Source organism: Onychostruthus taczanowskii, unplaced genomic scaffold, assembly GCF_017590055.1.
Source record: "Onychostruthus taczanowskii isolate IOZ18803 unplaced genomic scaffold, ASM1759005v1 scaffold16, whole genome shotgun sequence".
NCBI classification, from domain to species: Eukaryota; Metazoa; Chordata; class Aves; order Passeriformes; family Passeridae; genus Onychostruthus; species Onychostruthus taczanowskii.
Window position 1 is genome coordinate 14639790 of NW_024498795.1, and position 20166 is coordinate 14659955.

Below are 20166 nucleotides of genomic sequence, written 5' to 3' on the forward strand. Positions count from 1 at the left end.
ATTGGGCCCAGTATTGAACTTTGGGGGACACCACTAGTGAAGGGCCTCCGAATACAGCCTGTACCACTGATTACAACCTGTTGGGATCTGCCATTCAGTCAGTTCTCAATCTGTCTCACTGTCTACTCAATCAAATGTATGCATTATACTTAGCAGAAAAATTGTTCAATTTTGTTCAATTGTTCAAAATTGTTCAATTGTTCGTCATTACATAAGTTGTCTTAGTTTTGCTGTCAGATGTTTTTCACTTAAGAAATCCAGGGCACAGGGAACCCTTCATATAACTGATTATCTTAAAGATTAAAATGTTTCTGCAGTAAGAGTACTACTTCTCACAATCGGCTGTCTTGGACCACTGGGAAATGTAGTGAAAATGAGGCAAGAAATGGACAGATCCATTTTAGTATTTTATTTTGTGCACCATTGCTAGATGCTTTCCTCCCGGTGTATTTTTTTACAGCACCCTATCTTTACATATAATGGAAATTTATGCTCTTAATGTGTCAGACTGTCTTATTGTAAAGTGCTTAATTTCTTAGTAAACAGCTTTGAGACTTCAGTTTAGTCCAGGTGTTGATCCTTTTAGTATCAAAAAATACTGGTTAGGTTTTCAGATAAAGAACAAAATGGCTTTTCATTGTGCATGTCAAGTGAAGTGTCGGTGATTAACCTTTCATGGAGGAAAAGGCTGTGTAAGATACTGGTATAGGGCCTTCCACAAGAAGTAGAAGTTTATTACCAGCAATGCAGGAGTTCTTCAGTCAAAAATGACTGTCACATGAGCACAGAGAATGATGCTCATAATTCTGCAGAGCCAGCAGTCCTGCTGTGCTGGCTGAATGCTGGATACCATGGTGCTTGGCAGATAATTGCTCAGTCTGTGATATGTCATTTGGTTTCATAGGTTTCTGACATCAACATTGTTATGCAAAATGTCATATTCCACATCATTTCCATTTTGACTGAAGTATTGAATCTGGTCCTCCCTGCCCTTTTCCCTGCTTGCATTGTTTCACTTGCATTCTTCTGCTTGGCTGTTGTGTAGGCAGATGTACTTTGCTGGCTTAAGTACTTTTCCTCATTGTTTACTCGCTGAATGGTAGCTTTTGCTGTAGCTTCCACCCTGTGTTGGCTAATGGGGCAGTCCTGTGCTGGGACAAGAGCTGGACTCAGTGATCTTGTGGATCCTTTTCAACTCAGGATATGCTGTGACTCCGTGATTCTCTTACCTTTTTTCACTTTGGTTTTTAAACTAGCTTTCAGTATGACTGGGCTGTGTCTCTTTTCAGCCATGTTGATTTGAATGAACTAGCAGAATTTGTAAGCTTCCCTGAGCTGTTTCTCGCATGCACTGTCTGCAAAATGAATCTGTCTTGCAGGCTGACTTACTCACTTTACAGAGTAGTACTTTTGCTCTGACTTCATTTAATTTGATCTTCTTATGTTCCATAAGTAAATTCAAGTTTCACCTTCTACTTAGGGAAGGACCATTAATAGATGCAGAATCTCTGTAAGCATTTTTATGCACTCCACAGTTGGTAGCAATCAAAGACTTCAGAGTTCTTTTTGCCTGTTAGCTCTAAGCATTGCATCTTGTGTTTGCTCTTTTCTGTACCCAGGCTGTTTATTGTGGCACTGTCAGTTGCAGTTTATTCCATCCATTTTTGTTCTTTTTCCACTTCTTCGTATTTCTTCATTTTTCCTCTCTGACTTTTCTCAAAATACAAAATCTTATTCTGTAGTCATTCATCTAGGATCAGCTGATGCATGTTGATAGAAATCCACATTCTTCTGGCTTGTGGCCGCAAGATTGCAAGGGATATACTCTATTATGCCAATATATTATCTCTTTTCTCACTTTTGAGAGTTACATGTCAGGATAGCACTATCAGCTAGATCAAAGCTTTAATTTTGGGTAGACCTCCTCCAAATTTTATTGCTGATTTAATCCTTTTCTTACTTTGATTCTTCCTCCCCCCCCACCCAGTACTATTTATCACAGCACTAGAATATCAGCATTCATATATCATTGAGAAGCTTTTGGGGTTTTCTTAGTGGCTGACTGAGTGCTCTTATTTTACCAGTTGAATCCTGTCCTTAGCACTTTCATTGAAATCTGCTTGCTGCTGCACTCGTATTTTTGTGCTGTTTTGCAAACTTTGGGTGTCTTTTTTTCTAAGAGAGAAGACAGATCAGCTGTTTATTTTGCAATCTGAGATTGCCTTAAACATGCTGATCTTGAGCCTTCTTTAGAACGCCTTTTTCTTCAGTTTCTTCTTCAACATTGTAGTATTTCCAATATTGAAAAAAATTATTAAGATTCAGTACATGTTCTGCTGGCCTTAATCGGCTTTATCTTATTTCCCTTACAGTTCTTTATCTTCAATATGTTACTAGAATGTGTGTATTTGTGTAGTGTCCATGTGACAGTTTCATTCACCTTTATCCGGTCCTTCATTCCTTTGCTGATTTTCAGTCCATGAAGATAGCCATCAAGCAGTATCTTTTCATGATGTAACCCAGCTAGAGAAAATAGACCATTGATTCAGTTTTCAGTAATGGGATGGATTTTTTTCCCCTTCCCATTTTCCTGAGATAACTTTGGTTCCTTAACACAAGGAATTGTGGAGGAAGTTATTCATCAAAACCCTGGTAAAACTAAACTTTACTCTCCTAAACTTACAACCTGAACTTAGACCATATGGGGAGCTTATAGTCTATACAGAAGAAAGATACATCTTCTGAAATGCATTCAGTGTGGGAATTGTGAATTTGCTGCTCTGAATTGCTCTCTAGAGGATCCTTCCTCAGCATATTGATGGCAAAGGGAGACTTTGTTCATGATTAGTGTCTAGTAGTAGGCAATACTAATAATTAAGTGTGCTTTTTGGGATGCCAGTTCCAGGCTGGGTTGGTTTGGGGCTTTTTTCTTGGGTTTACAGCTCTCACTGTAATACATCTGTTCAGTGTTTTTAAAATGCACAACCACAGATTTTGGTTTTTTATGTGTTCTGTACTTTCATCTGAATAGGCCTTTGTATCTCTGTATCCTCTGGCTACACACTGACAAGCAATTTTGCTTCCATAGCTTCTGAATATTTTTTATGCTTGCTTGTTTCCATTTTATTCTTTATTTTCTGATTAAATTATAACAGAGATCTGTTTAGTAGATAGAAGATCCTTAAGACCATATAATTTCTTTTAAGGCCTCCCACCAAGCTTTTGTGTATTTTCTACTATTATGGAATTGCTGAGGCATAAAGTCTGCTTGGAAAATCTTACTAAAGGTGCTGAGCGTCTGTACTCCCACTGGCCTTAGAAGGAAATAAAGATGTCAGAGCACATACATTTTTTAAAACAACCTTTTTTTTTATCTCATGGCTGTAGTTTTGTTTTGGGTTTTTTTTTTTTTTTTTTTTTTTTTTTTATGTTTTAATTCTGCTGAAGTAATAAAACATTATTTAATGAGCATTTTCAGGATCAAAGATAAGAAAATCTTCAGAAGCATGCATAGTATACATGGTTCCTTTGCACTTTATCCCTGAGAATGAATGCATAGATTCTAAACATGTATCTTTTAGCTCCTTAAGAATGTTAAACTTCTTTCATATTGCAGGCTGTGTTGACCCTAAAAGCAGGTGAAGGAGGGGAAAAGGGATTTCCTTTACAACTATTCCCACTAGAAGATGATAGAGTTGTGCATTTCTTCAATGGATGCTGTACCAGTGTTGCAGTGTTGTGCTGGTATTTAAAAAAGAAAGAAAGAAACAAACAAACAAAAAAAAAACAAAACCACCAGGAATGTATACAGAGAGATTACTTATATTAAAATTATTCATGGTTTTTAATACTTGTAAGGAAATCTCAGTAGTTAGGTTTCTAAAATACATAAAATTTTATATAAATTAGTTAGCCACCACTTAAGTAAGCCACTAATTTAAACCTGAAAATATGTATTTTTTGGAAATAAAAAATGTGGGTGAGAAAGGTTAGCCTATTCCCTTATCCTTAATGTGATGGAAATATCTATTTTAATTTCTGTTTTTCTTTAGGTTGGGAATGTCAAGAGGAGAATCAAAGAAGCTCACTGCAGTGCAGAACAATGATGAAGATGAAAGCAATTCTTTGTGCAGATCTTCTGGCACACCTGGTCCTTCTAAGAAAGCAACCTTTGAGGATCAAGAGGAGAAAGGTGCTAAAGTTCAACCTTTACCAGAGAGAGATTATAGTCCATCTCCTTGTAGTATGGAACAGGTTCCTGTCAAGGATCTAACAGCAGATTCTGAGGATATACTGATACCTGAAGAATCAGTCATTCAGGAGGAAATTGCTGAAGAGGTCGAGACAAGTATTTGTGAATGCCAGGAGGAGAACCATAAGCCAGAACATGAGTTTTCGGAGGAGTCTGTAAGTCCAGCTGGCACAAATGAGGAAACAGAGGCAGTACAGCTTGCAGAAAGCACTGAGTCCTGTGTCATGATGAATGATGTAACTGATACTGTATCTCGCATTGAAATTACTAAAGTAGAGTTGAAGTCAGAATGCCCTCAGGAGGAGATGTCAGTTGTGATAGATCAGCTGGAAGATTGCATATCACCAGCACGATCAGCTTCATCCACAAACTCTGTCAGCTGTACAGCTGAGAAGGATTCTGAGTCTGCAAAAGAACTAATTGGGCCAGAAATGCAAAGTGCTGCTCTGGAAGGCTCCTTGTTCACTGGTGGAGGCATTGCAGTGGATATGGAGCTTCATAGCGACCCTGAGGAGCAGTTGTCTGAGAATGCTTGTATTTCTGAAACTTCTTTTTCCTCTGGAAGTCCAGAAGTTTGTATTGCCTCTCCTGGAGGAGACACTCAGTCAACTTCAGAGGAACCCTGTACTCCAGCATCTCTTGAAACAGCTTGCTCATCTGAAGTGTCCAATTCTGAAAATATTGAAGGTGATATTCAGCAAAAGGCCAGTGATGAAAACTTGAACACACCCTTAATGTCAGAAATCTCTCCGATGTCCACCTCACCTGTAACCTCAGAAGCATCTTTGATGTCAAATTTACCTTTAACATCAGAGGCATCACCAGCTTCTAATTTACCTTTAACATCAGAAACGTCTCCAATGTCTGATTTGCCTTTAACATCAGAAACATCTTCAGTATCTTCTGTTCTTCTAACTTCTGAAACATTTGTGACAAATAGTTTGCCTCTTCCATCAGAGATATCTCCAGTCTCTAATTCTCCAAGCAGTGAAAGACTTACTCTGCAACAAAGAAAATCACCATGTTTGTTGGAAGACTCCCTTCCCACTCTGAAAGAAGAAAGCTCTGTCATTCCTAAGATGGTTCAAGAAGAGAATCTTGTTCAGCCAAAACAAGTTCAGAGTGCCCCTGAAAATATGAAAGTTGGTCCACTAACAATTATACCTGATACTTCAGTATTGGAAGAGTCCCAAAGCAAAAATATCAGTCATCAGCCATGTAAGTCACATTCTGAAATTGAGAAATCCTACATTGCATCCATCCCAGAACACACTCCTCCAGAGGTGATCAAAAATAAAAATCACAGTGTTCACCAAAGAGGTGACAAGAAAGGTACACTCTTGCCCTCAGAGGTGTCTGTCTTATCAGAAGGATCACTTTGCAAAAATATCGAATTGCTTCCATCAAAGCCACATGATAAACTATATACCTCATCTCTAGAGAAAGCTACATTCTCTGAAGCGTGCAGAAGTAAATCTCACAAGCTAACAGGCAGTACCCAAAGTCGTCTAGAGAGTTCGCATTCTTCCAAGTCTTTAGAACCCACAAAATCACCAGAAGCAAGAAATGAAAGTAGAGACCCAGAGATCCCAAAGAGGAAAACAGCAGAACAGCATGGGTTTGGAATCTGTAAAGAGAAGAGAGCTAGAATAGATGATGATCTGCCTAATCGTAGTGCTTCATCAACAAGTCCGTCTGATAAAGAACAGCCGCCCAGAGAGGAGCCACGAGTTCCACCCCTTAAGGTAAAGTAATGAATAAACAGGGTGGCTTGGAAACAAAATGTTTATTATGTCCCTCTATGAACTGCATACAGGAACAGTACATGCTATATTTTTGGGGATGTATAAGGGTTGTTAGTACTGATGGTTTTGCTTTACTATTACATTTCCACCCTGCCAAATTACTTCTGATACAGATATATCTACGGTTGTTTGGTAGGGGTCTTTGCTAAAAGATTGATTTTGTGTGTGGCAGAGCTCTCCAGGATCCATTGATTCAATCCAATTCAAGATCATCCCCATCAATGACATGCAGCACTTGTTTTTCTAATTTTGTGCTTGTTCCCATCTGTATTTTGTGCTTATTCTTCTGTGGATGTCTTCTCCAGCAAGCATGACTAATAAATGTTATCATAACCAGTACTTAGAAAAAAAACTAGTAAGAGAACCAAGAGCCAATATAGTTGAAGATCCTTTTGCAAGCCCAAGGCTTGCAAATATATATATTTCAAGGCTGAAATGTAAGATTTCCCTGTAGAATGAACTAGAAACAGACCTATTAGGGGGAAGTATCTGATATACATATATATATATATATATATATATATATATATATATATATATATATATATATATATATATATATATATATATATATATATATATATATATATATATATATATATATATATATATATATATATACCTTTGTTAATGGCAAAGGGAAAAAAATTGTACCACCTAAGCAAACACTTGTATGTGTATTATTCTGCGATGTAAGAAAGTATATTTCAGTTGAAAAGGGTTTTTTCATAACAGAGAGTTCTGTAGATTCAGTTATATATAGGCTCAGTGTTTTGAGCCTTTTAATTTCGTACTTGATGACATCAGCCAAGTTTAAGATCCAATTTACTGTATTTAAACCATTGACTTTGCAATACTAGTTCCTGATTATTCAGAAATGCCCTTTTCTGCTTTTATTTTTAACTTCTGCAGTCACTGAACATTGTTAATATGGCCGGGAGGGCAAATAGACTAATAGGTTCTAATCACTAGTGCAGAAGCACTTTTCAGATAATTTGTTTTTAAGAGCAGTGATGCAATTGGAAGTTAGCCCTGTTCTGAGTTTAGTGATATTCTTTCATATTTGGAAGGTTCTATCTAGCCTAACACATTCTAATAACTCTCTAAGCATAAAGGAAATAGATCACTAGGGAATAAAGAAAGGTCATTACTTTAATAATAATAAAAAAAATAACCAAGCACTTAGTGCTCTAGGAGTTCTGGTAATGCAAAGTGGAAACTGAAAAGAGTTGCTGCTGAAACTGAAATCAGAATATTTTGAAGAATTGTAGGCAATCAATTCTAGTATGCTTTTTGTGTAAAAAAAATTTGGCTCTTATATCATCTCACCAACAAACCCCTATCATTTGTAATTAAAGGAGGAAAAAAGAACCCCAGTTCTTCTAAGTCATTCTCTGTTGTATGGCTGTCACTTCCCGTCATCTTATGACTACTTTTTCTACAAATACTGCCTAGTTTTCTACTCAGCTCCTTTCAGAAGATGCATCATAGCATTTACCACTAAGTTCTATTTCTAGAAACAGCCAGTAGACATATGTCCATTTTAAGAAAATGATTTTTTTTTCCAATCTTGGGGCCTGAGAGAGTGTATGAGTTACAAAGTGTTTCCAAGATTCTTAATCCTGAAAAACTATATGCCTAATTGGAAACATCCTAATAATTCCAGGGATTTTACAGGTTTTTATTTTGCTTAAAGTGCCAGGTATTTAAGTTTTTAATATTTCTGGGTTTACTATTTATAGCCTTGAGGATTTAATTTTTAAAGTGCAGTAATGTAATAGTTATCCAGGGATGTACTAAAACGAGTCTCTTAAAAATGCAAGTGAGGAAAGAAAAGACATATCCTTTAGTGATTTACTTCTTTTACACCTCTTAAATCCTCCATTGTGGAAGTTGGAAAACAGGCTCAGTGGAGATACCACTGCATCCTGTCTAATGGCAAGATTTGTTGTCTGGTTTATAAGCAAAACACAGGCTTAATCACTGGCGACCAAGGAGGAAGGCACTGCATGATCATTACTTTTTCACATGTTTGCAGGAAGGGGTTGCTTGCAGGTTCTTGTCCAGTATCACTGCACAAGGCTTGCTGATCATCTCAGGTAGATGCACTGAATATAAAACAGGTCTGACAAATTATATCTGATAAGCATCATGTTGTTATCCAGTTCAATCTTTCTTCCTGTCAGAAGGATAGGTGTGAGTAGGCTAATACAGGTGTCAGTTATTCACACTGGAAGATGATAAAATATTGAAGCATAAATATGACTAAGTTTTAGCAGGTTTTTGTCCACCTGCATTGAACAGTAATTCCTTTCACTACCTTTCTCTGACCTTAAAGAGACAGCTGATTATTTTAGTGAGTTGATGATCTCATTAAAATTTACTGGATTTTTTTTCTTTTTCTTCCTTTAGATTCAGCTTTCAAAGATTGGACCACCTTTTATCATCAAGAGCCAGCCTGTTTCTAAACCAGAACCTCGAGTTTCCCCAAGTACATCAGTCAGCAGTGGGAGAAACACTGGGGCTAGAACTCTGGCAGATATCAAAGCAAGAGCTCAGCAAGCAAGAGCCCAAAGAGAAGCTGCAGCTGCAGCAGCCGTGGCAGCAGCTGCCAGCATAGTCTCTGGTGCAATGGGAGCCCCGTGTGAAGGTGGAAAGACAAGAACGCTGGCACACATCAAGGAGCAAACAAAGGCCAAGCTATTTGCAAAGCATCAAGCCAGAGCTCATTTACTCCAGACCAATAAAGAATCAAAGTCACAGTTTGGCTCAAAGGAAAGTAGTACCTCATCTCTGGAGATACCAACGACTACTGACACAAAGATTGAAGGTTCTACTGGTGTCATTATAGTTAATCCTAACTGCAGGTCCCCTAGCAACAAGTCTTCTCATCACCGTGAGACCACCACTTTATTGCAGCAGTCCCTTAACACAGCTACATTACCAGAAACTGCTACTGAGATATCTGTGCACAGTTCAGATGAAAATATACCTGTGCCACAATTGTGTGAGAAAATTATTTCATCTACCTCTACCGAAAGTAACAGTGTGCCAGTACTTTATAATAAAAGTTCAGTCTCTGTGTGTGTTTGCAGCACTGCTATGTCTGGAGCAATTAAAGAACTTTCTTTTGCAAGTTCTGTTGATAAATCCTCTGTGTTAATGTCTGTTGACAGCGCAAACACAGCAATTTCAGCCTGTAATATAAATATGCTGAAAACCATCCAAGGGGCTGATACTCCATGCATAACTGTTGGACCAAAATGTATTGATAACAGTAATGTACCGGTCTCCATAGACAACACAGTCTTATCAAATGCCATCGATGACAAAAGGTTGCCAGTACCCAGTAGCAATGTGAATAACGCAGTCTCCAGTCATTATGCCACTGTGCCAGCTTCATCTATTGCAAGTAACTTGCCAAATCATCTCTCTGGTAGTTCTGTACTGATTCCCCCAGTGGGGACTACCAACAGATTTCCTTCTGATAAGATAGCCATAACCAGGTGTAGCGAGCAGAGCACTGTCTCCATCCACACTACCGTCAGGTCAGCTTTAAGTTGCAGTGAGGCCCTTGCAGCAGCAGATTCTGTTGCAAGGCCACCTATCTCAATGTTTACTGGTAACATGGTGACAATAAGCTCTTATGATAACGCTGCTAAGTTGAATGCTGATCTCTTAGAAAAAAGCTCTGGAACACGAAACCGGATGGATCTCTCTGGTAAATCTCATCCGCTGAGCTTTACACAAACTGCCGTGAATAGGTCTATACCTTGTAAAGTCATTGTTGACCACACTACGAACCAGAATTCCAGTCTGTCACTTCCTTCCTCTATTGAAAATGTAGAGAACAGCATTGACCTGCAGAGCAGACCTGTAAGGACAGAAGCTGCCTTACAAAGTATAGCTTGTCCTCAGGTGTCTGTCATAAGCAGGCCTGAAGTGGTTGCTAATGAAAACCTTGAGCACAGTTCCAGCTTTATCGCCATTACAGCAAAGCAAGACAGCAAAAACTTGCAGGCAGGTTGTTCAAGTCTTCGAGAAGTGCCTCTTGCTCCTCAAGATAAATTAATTGAGGTGGTTACTACCAGCCAAGGCTTTGCTGAGCAACTAAGAGGTCCTTCAGCACTGAAAAATGAAGCCAATGCTGCCTGTGCCAATCAGTACAACTCTAACAATAGAATTTGTTGGCGTGATGAGGAGGCAATGAATACAGACCAGCCAGTGGTCAGCCATCTTACCTCTGGTAAACATAAGGAGTACGCAGAGCAAAACTGCTTGAAAAATGTCAAAAGCGAACCTTCCAGTTACACACAAATGTCAGAACTGCAGTCCAGGAGTCTTTTGACAAGCATTGGTGTTCCTGTTAAACTGGAAACTAATGAGACTGACAAGTGCTTCAGGATGGACACCGAGGATTTTACAGGACCTGAAATGCCTGCCCAGACTGCAGAAATAGCCACGAGTGTGCAGCCGCCACAGACCTCCAAGACATCCATCGCTGACTCCATGGAAGACTCCCTGTCCCTGACAACAGAAACCCTAAAGAGAGTTACGAGTGCCGGGGGCTCTAGCTGTCGCCTGTCGTCAGTGGAGGCCAACAATCCCTTAGTGACACAGTTACTGCAAGGCAATCTGCCTTTAGAAAAAGTGCTGCCGCAGCCCAGATCAGGAGCCAAACTAGAAATTAACAGGCTTCCCTTGCCTTTGCAAACTACCTCAGTATGTAAAACAGTAGTGGCTGAGAGAAATGTTGTTGAACATGCTTCCAACTCTCCTAATCCAGATGGTAAAGGATTTACAGCAGGCAGCATAGCCCCGCTACAAATCAGAAAGCGTGAAAACCATCCGAAAAAGAGGATGGCCAGGACTATAGGGGAACATGCTCAAATTAAATGTGAGCCTGGGAAGGTGTCAATGGACACAGATGTTAAAGTGGCTCCTTGTGTAATTAGTTCCAGCATGAATCAGCTAGGGCACGGACAGCCATTTAAGCAGGAGTGGCTTAACAAACATGCCATTCAGAGCCGGATCGCTCACAGCCCAGAGATCAAGCAGCAGAAGAGACCGTTGCCTTCATGTAGTTTCCAGCAGAGCTTATTTCACGTTGATAAAAATGGCAGCTTTCACGCAGAAGCCAGTACCTCACATAGACAGCATTTTTACCAAATGTCCATGGCTGCGAGAGGCCCCATTCCTACAGCAGCTTTGTTGCAAACTACTTCAAAAGGCCCACCTGGCTGCAACTCATTTGCTTTTAGCAGACACCTGGAACAGAAGGGTTTGGGAGACGTGAATATTTCTACAGCAGCTCACCAGCTGAGGCTAGGAAGTGTGTTTTCCCCTAATATTCAAATTAAGGAAGGTGATGACATTGCCAGTGCCTCTCAAACTCTGCAGAGTAAAACATTAGTGCATCCCCCTGCTCCCCCTCCGCCCCTGCCACCTCCTCCCCCTCCTCACCCGAATGCAGAAGTCCCCTCTGATCAAAAACAACCGACAGTTACTATGGAAACCACTAAAAGACTTAGTTGGCCTCAGCCAGCAAGCATCTGTAGCAATATAAAATCTGAACCTATTTCTTTTGAGGAAGGTTTAAGCAGCAGCTGCGAACTGGGCATGAAACAAGCTTCCTATGATCAGAACGAAGTGAAAGAACAGTTAAAAGCGTTTGCATTAAAAAATGCAGACTTCTCTTCCTATTTACTTTCTGAGCCACAGAAGCCTTTTACCCAACTTGCTGCTCAGAAAATACAGACGCAGCACCCACAGCAGCAGCAACAGCAGCAGCTCTGTGGAAATTATCCAACAATACACTTCGGTAGCACAAGTTTCAAAAGGGCAGCATCTGCAATTGAGAAATCGATTGGGATTTTAGGAAGTGGTTCAAACACTGCCACAGGCCTGTCTAACCAGAACGCGCAGATCCCGGTTCAGAAATTTGCTGACAGCAGCAACGCCGATGAGCTGGAACTGAAATGCTCCTGCAGGCTGAAAGCCATGATCGTGTGCAAAGGCTGCGGAGCCTTCTGTCATGATGACTGCATAGGGCCTTCCAAACTGTGTGTAGCTTGTCTGGTGGTGCGGTAGGAGCTCAGTCAAAGATGCAGTATCCCTTATAAACATGGGAGAGCAGGACAAAGGAACAGAGAAATTGGAACAGTTTAGGCCACTAATGGTTTGCAATGAGTGGATTGATTTTTATGTGGTTTTTAATTGTCTTTTTTTTAATTTGGTTTGGTTTGGTTTTTTCTCCTACGAGGTGCTTTCAGAACTTAGTTATTCTGCCTGAGTGCCATTTTCTGGGAAGAAGAGGAGACCTGTAGAAGTAGTTTAAGAAAAAGATAGCCTTGTTACTGAGGCATCTATGAGCTCTCTTGCTGTGCTAAAAAGAAAAAGCAAAATGCATTAATGCATGTAATTCGTAGCTTCTATTTATTTGCACAAAGTGCAGCACATTTTTTCTCCACTGTTTGATATTTGATATGAGCTGCAGGTTAAAGATCAGTGGAAGAATAGCACTGTAAGAAGTGGAGTAACTATGCAGAATGAATAACACACTGAATAGCAGCTGGTGTGAGCGGGGTAGTGGCAAGGTGTGGGGTGCCGACCATTGTAGGTTCTAAGTCAGTTTGCATTCTCTCTGCTGACAAGATTGTTTTCTTCAATTGACTTTGCTATCTAGGGCTAAAATATAGTCACTTCACCTAACAAAAGAAATTTAAAAGAGGCATTTAGTTGGTTAGAGAAGTTTCCTTATGTGCCTGCCAGGTACTGTGGAACTCAAATCTTACTCATCATCTCTTCTTTGTTGATTCCTTGAGAAAGATTTCTACATGTGGTGAGTTAGTGGGACCAACACTGGAAACACATGGGCTTCAGTAGAGTCTGGAGAAGGTATTTTCTCTGCTGGAGATTAGAGATCTCTTTTCCTGTTTCTCACTCAAATGGTATTTATTCATATTTGTCTCTCTAATCCTTCCACTAGGTTTGTCAGTCCCAAATATATATAAAAATAAGGTCAAACATAGGTCACTGGTTCTCGAGGTTGTAGTCTTTCTGTGGCCTAAAAATGATGCATTATTCTGATGAATGAATAAGGAAAGATTTTAATTGCATATTGGTTGAATGTTAGCTTATAATTTCTTTTTCCTCTTATTGAGTTACTCTATTTAAATAACATCTCAGAGTTTTTCCATTTAAAGTAATTCTTAGAAGTACTTACAACACTGACTTTTTTTCTCTCAAAGAAAGTCAGACCCCTTTTAGAAATTTGGAAGCAAAGTGTATTTTTAAAAGGGATACTGCATCTTTAAAGTAACCTTCAGTAATTATCCAGTACTGTATTTACATTCAGGACTATAGCTGCATTCCAGATGTGCTAGCCACCATAACAGCAGAAAAGAAAAACGATGATTTTGGAGTCTTATTCACCTAAAAGGAAAATATTATAAAGGGATAAAGCACATGCAGTTGATGGGGAGATAAAAACACTTTGGGTTTTTCTTTACTCCCACTTCAAGAACACAACATGTGGAGTTCAAGTCATCCATCTGCCAGTATGTGGTTGGGTCTGCCCAAATGTCAGCATCAAGAGAAACAGGTTTTTTTTACCATCACAGTAGAACCTCACTAATCCAAAGACCTTACAGCCTGCCCAAGAAAACTAATTTTCCTTGCATGTTTTTAAGAGAGCAGTGTAGTAAGAATGTGTGAGATGTAAGACTGCTTGGTTTCATCGTGCAGTGAGCTGTTGCATTCTGAAGTACTAATGTGAATGATAGAGCTACATTTAGGAAATGAAAAGTATGCTATATTTTAGAGCATGCTTTTTTTGTCTGATCTTTGTTTGTGTGCTTTTCATCAGCTGTAACTGGTCTCCCTAACTCGGGGGCATATTAGTGAGGTTCTGCTGAATGAAGGAATCATATTTATTTTCTTGCGGGACCATATTCACAAACATGATAAATGCCGTTTATTGTCTTAAAAGTGAGCTGGAATATCTACAACATACATTCCTGTCATAGGAAGCTCTATGGTGCACCTTGATGTTCTCTTTTATTGTAATTAGCAACATATCAATATTATTTTTGACACTGTGTGGTACAAAGGCCATTTGTAAGAACTAACAAATTTGTTGCTGATACAATAATACTTTTTTTTTTTTTCTATACAAAAGTGCTCCTTAATATGACACGTGAACTAAGGAATGGCTTCTCAGCACTTTCAGGTCTTCTGGTAGGAAAATAAGCCAGCCAAGCAAAAACCTAAAAGTAACCAAGTGAAAATTAGCATCCACTGCTATGCCAGCTGGTGAAATAGCAACTGAGCAATACTCATGAGTAAGCATGAGTGTAGTCAGTTAATGTATATCAGATTCATAGTTGAGGAGCCTTTGTATTGGAATTGTATTGCATTGTATTTATACTTGGTAGAGCTAGGATCTTCTATTTAACAAAAAAAAAAAAAAAAAAAAAAAAAAAAAAAAAAAAAAAAAAAGAGCAACCAGTCTTAGACTTCTATTTACCTATGTTTATATAAGCCTGCTGGGAATCCTTATTTCTAGCTCAGGTTTTCCTGTCCACAGCACATAAGTCAATATTTCTTTGTACTTGCATCTTAAATTAGTTCTTGTATTGACTGACATAATACAGAAATAAATTCTGGCCACAACATAGGTTTCCTTTGTGTGAAGGGTAAGAGTGTGACTAATGTGGTAGGTCACTCATTCATGTCCTACTGTCATTTTTGTATCAGGATTGCAACTTGCATGTGTGAGGTCATGACAAAATGTATTTAAAATGTCATTAGACTGGATGGTGCTATGTTACATTACACAACTGACCAAACTCTTCCATAGTGCAATTCCACTCCTTTCATTTTGGAGTCATTGGAGATGCACCAGGAATAAATTTGAGCAAATAGTTAGCAACAGTGGTGAAGTGTTGTTACGGATTAGGTTTAGGGTATGAAAATACTCAAAAGCAACCATGGTGATGTGAGAGTCTGATTGAATCCTAGCGTGACTGAAAACCTTATGTGGATTTTGGTATCACACAAATGCCTAGGGGAGAGTGACCCTAGGCCTTTGATAAGAACACAGTCACATTTATGCGTTAATTTTGAATTACTCCTTTTTTTGTTGTTGTTTGATTGTTCAGATTTCAGGCTCAATGTCATTGTGTTTTCTAATGACCATGCCATTTGCACCGTGGGTTGTTAATAGTTTATGCACTGAAAAGTGGAAGAATTACTTAAGAACACACTGCTCTGTGTTTGTGTGTACGTACGTATGTGTCCCAATGTCCAGCATGTATAATTTACCTTTTTTTTTTAAATCTCTAAAATTGTCCCCCTACTCCTACCCCTGGAGCAGCACTTTTGGGTGAGAGGGAGAAACGCTTTTTTCTTTCCTCCCTCTTTGTTGTTTTAATTGCATACCTGTGAGATATGCAGATAACGTTAGGGCATTTGCAGTGAGTGTGCTTGTGTGTTTCTGTTCCGAAATAACTTTCCAACCAGAAACTCCCTTTGAAATAATGTTTAAAAAAAATAATTAAGAAATGGTGAACTGGATGCTCCCTGTTTGCATTTTATTTATCTGCTGAAATCTAGTACATGAAATAGCATTTGAAAGACAAAAATAAAGGTTGAGCCATAAAGCAAAAGGTATATATTCTCTGTAATATAGACTTTCTTCTTGAGGGTGGTGCATGTTGTCAGGGTAAGCTACAGAACGTGCAGATGGTTTTTCAGGGCCCTGCAATTCCTTGCACAGTTTTTAAGCTGGTGCATATGGTGCTTTATAATGCAATTTCTGAAGTAAAATTACCTTATGCTGCACCCCCTTCCCCTTATGAACACACGCACAATTTCAGAATCGTTATTGTAGCCTCTGGTTTAGCAGTTTCTCCAAGGTGTGTTGAAGTACCAGGATAAACACTCGAGATGAGCTGAGAAGTGTCACCAAAAGGGATCATTTTAGCTGACGCACATGAAGGGCCCTGCTCTGATCACTGAATGACTTCTGCAGTCTCCTGGCAGCAGCGCAGCAGGCTCATCTTCCGTGGCTCTGCGGAGCACTGGGGGGGGAAGCAGCGAAATATTCAGTGGCTTTATCACGGACCTGTGTAGCTAAATGTTTCTGAATCTATGAAATCCTGTTGTCTTTGGTCATCATGCTTTGTCACTGTAAAACCAACGAAAAGGAAAAAAAAAAGCATTTTTTAGTCTAATTTAAGGAGCTGCTTCTTTTATAGCACATAATATTTCGCTTTGTACTATATTTGATAGTTAAAGAATAATTTAGTCCGTAGAATAACTTTGTTGTATTTGTACTGTTCATGAATGTTACAAGAAAAGTGCTTTACTTTGTTGCCATAATTCTCTTGTACTGCTGTAAAATATTTTTTCTGCTTTATGGAAACTTAACTCGGTTCACATTTTCAGTACAGGGTTTTTTGTGTGTATGTAATTTTTTTTTTTTTTTGTCAGTATTCTGAATGTTTACATCTGTTCAACATTAGCCATTCTATGCCTTTATAGGGCAGTATTACTCCTGCAGTATAACAGCAATGTGAAATCCACTCGTACCTAACATGCATGAGAAATACAGATTTATTGGGGAGATCCCTAATGTGCATAGATACTTTTTCTATCTGCATTTAGTGAAGTAAATACCCTCCTTCAGTCCTCTACCAAAGAAAATGTTATCCCCACAGGACAAGCTCGGAAAGTGGTTCTCTGAATTTTCAGAAGGGGGTGTAGTTGGTTTCAGCAAGATTGCTACAGTTTGATGCTGTTGTGCTTTGCTTTGTTACCCCACCAGATGTGACTGGGTGAAACAAGCATTTTAGCAATTTTTTGTGTTTCAAGACAGTGTTTTGTTTAGAATTCAGGGATCATGCTTTCTTTAATGGTGCTGTTTGTTTTATTATTTTTTTTAAGAAAACAACCTTTTGTTGCCTACAGAAATGACCATTCACAAAACCATAAATTAATAAAATAATGTGTCTTCATAACTTTTCTCCCTTTCCTTTCCCCCTTCCCTCTCCCTTGAAAATAACAACTTGGGCTTCAATATTAAAATATTCTGGAAAAAAAAATAAAGAGATAAAATAATATTTGTCATTTGTTTATTTATTTTATGTTCAGTGCCTTAGGCAGGAGATCCTCCTTGTGCACGTCCATTGTATGTACAGGTTGATGAACTAGAAATATGAGAGAGAAATCAACCCTTTGTAAAGGATTTTTTTCAGTTACGATGATGTAAGGCACAATTTGAATTAATTCTGATGTAATTCAAGTACAATTCAATCATCTTATATTAGTAAAATAAAACTAGGTGTTGTATACTAAGTTGTTTAAGTAGAATGGTTTGTGGATGAAGGTGATTCTTTTACTACAGATAGTTTTTGCTGGGTGTATTTTAGTGCTTTGCCTCTGTCTGCAACCCTGTCTAGAACATCCTTCACAACAGCAACCGTCCCAGCATGCACTTCCCTGATTTCCCATTCTCACAGCAGAAGAAATTAAATGTCCATGGTGCATGAAAGGCAACCAGTCCAACTTATATTCCTCAAAGCAGTTATTTCTTCAAGTCTGGAAGGCCTTTCTGAGATGGAAATTCAGTAGCCATTATATCAAAATGTAAAAAAACCACAACATTTTCATCATGTTAATCTGCAAAGAGAGCTTTGAGTACTGATGGTGAAGGTGCAAAACATTACAGGATGAACAACAAACAGCTTTTTCACAAGCTTGCTCGCAAATATCCTAAACACCATCTTTTTTCTAGCCTCCTGTCATTATTTCAGATGTGATACCATCTGAGAATCTTGTTAGCAGCAGATGACAGCCTTGTGTGTCTGCCAAAATCTGTCCAAATGCAGAAAGAAGGCAATATCAACCTCTGTAATTTATAATTCTGTAATCTTTTTTCATATCCAATACCCATCTAGCAAACCCCCTCAACATCTACCGTCATGCAGATAATTTAACTTAGTTTGTTCTGGTTAGAATTGGTTATTTTTGGCCTGTGCCAAAACAGGGACCCGCGCTGCTTCTGGCAGTAACAGCTTTTTAAAAATTATTTTATTTTTCATCTAAGCAATGTAATGTAAATAATTTTGTTGAAGCTATACTAGCTTAATACTAATATTAAACATGTAAAATAACTTTGTGCATTTTTATTCCACCTTAAAAAATAAGTATTCGGTTTTTCTGAGTGGTTTTTCTAAGGACCTTGTAAGTGTTGTGAGGTGAAGCCCTGCGATTGTTTCTGTGTCGGTGTGCTGTCTCTGCCTGGGCGAGCCCAGCCTCACCGGGGTGGCTCAGCCAGCAGATGGCATCAGGAGAAAGCAGGCTGCGCTGCTCTCCGAGAATTCCTGTCCCCCGGCAAGAGTGCACAGCACAGAGAAAGCCTGCTGCCAATACAGAGCGTTTCTGGGTTCGTCTTCCTTTCGTGCACAACTTAGCTGTTGTGAAAGCAAGCCTTCCTTCCCCCTCCCCACTCCTGGAACTTGGCTTTCAGTAGAAGTTATGCCCTGAAGCTCACATCATCCTTTCCTGCTCTTGGCACTGTCTGAGTCGTGCAGTCTGGAATTGAAGTAATGATACACTGGAAAAAATTCTTCCCCAGGCCGGAGACACAGCTTTTTTTTCCCCCACCCCACAGTTTCCTTTGTCACTTGTGGTTGAAGAGCGGCAGAACAGAGCTCTTTGTATTGAAGGGCTCCAAAGAATATAATGTGAAGGTATTAGCACAGCTTGGTGTGCAAAGGGTGTGCTGTTTTCAAGCCTGGCCTTTGTTGGATGGCAGGACTTGCAGTGGAAGGACAATCAAACATGGAATGGAATGGTTTAGGTTGGAAGGAATCTTAAAGAACATCTAGTTCCAACTTCCCTGCCATGCTCAGGGACACCTTCCTCTAGACCAGGTTGCACAAAGCCCCATCAGCCTGACCTTGAACACTTCCAGTAGCAGGGCATCCACAGTTTTTCTGGGCAATGTGTTCCAGTATCCCACCACCTTCAGAGTAGAGAATTTCTTTTTAATATCTAATCTAAACCTACTCAGTTAAAATATCTTGGAGCACCAGACCTTGGAGACAGCTTTCCATGCTAAGGAAGGCAAATAGTCGCGTTACCTTCTGGTAACTGCTTGTGGAGGCAGAGTGCATTATTTGTACAGCTGGGTTTTTATAGAAACTGAGCTTGACATAGAAATTAAGCCACATTCATTGAGATAATTCAGGAACCTGGACAATGGCAAACTGCAAATACATAGAAGGCATTGATAAGAGAACCTTGTATCTCAGTTAAATGTCAGGCACTTGCTGTTAAGTACTGAAGGTTCGTGCTCAGAGCTTGGGAGATGCCTCTTGATTAACCATCAGTGATGATACCAACAGTTGTTTCACATAGTCATGGGGGCAAAATACCTGGATTGTACTTTTTGGAAGCTGATGACACTGGATAAATGTAAGTTTCTATGTACAGGTGACCTTCCTGTTCTGTGTCTTTTGTCCTGAACTTGTAGAGCTTATTTCATCCGTCAGATTTATCTCCATGCCTTTCCAAAAAAAAAATGAGAGCTTTCTTCAACTGTCTCTGGCATCCTCATGCCTCTGCCAGCAAGACAGAGAATAGTTTAATATCCCACATAGAAAAGAAACAGATTTGGAAATACACTGATTATACTGGATAGTTGGCTTCTATTAATAAGAAATCATTGCTATATTGAGAAAATAAATGAGTGTTGATATCAATATAAAGGGGAAAATGTGAGGGTTTTTTTTTAAATATTGGTCCTTGATGTAGTCTTATTTGCTTCTGATTCCCAACTGGTCAGATTCGCTCAGCAAATCACTTTTTCATTCCCTTTGATTGAGAATTGCCCAAGATCTGTTGTGCAGAATCTTTGCTACTGCCGTGTGCATTTCTGGCATTTAAAGGAGCAAATCTGGACAGTGGTGGAGAGACTTGTATGCAGTTCCTCGATCTTCACTTTACCTCTGCATTGTGCAGAATAAGATGGAGTCTTTGGGAAAAATAATGGAAGTAGCTGTGGAAATGCAGTAACACATGTTCCTTAACTTCCTTTAGATT

At 39.2% G+C, this 20166-nt stretch overlaps 1 protein-coding gene across 1 annotated transcript in view; it reads left to right on the forward strand.

The window, feature by feature from the left end:
* Window positions 1–17071, forward strand: part of ASXL3 (ASXL transcriptional regulator 3) — a 281945-nt gene extending 264874 nt beyond the window's left edge. Inside the window, exons 12-13 of the mRNA XM_041399225.1 lie at window positions 4053–5997; window positions 8470–17071. Coding sequence (XP_041255159.1) covers window positions 4053–5997; window positions 8470–12147 — 5623 coding nt within the window. The 3' untranslated portion in view covers window positions 12148–17071. The remainder of the gene's footprint in view (window positions 1–4052; window positions 5998–8469) is intronic.
* The last annotated feature ends 3095 nt before the right edge of the window (window positions 17072–20166 follow it).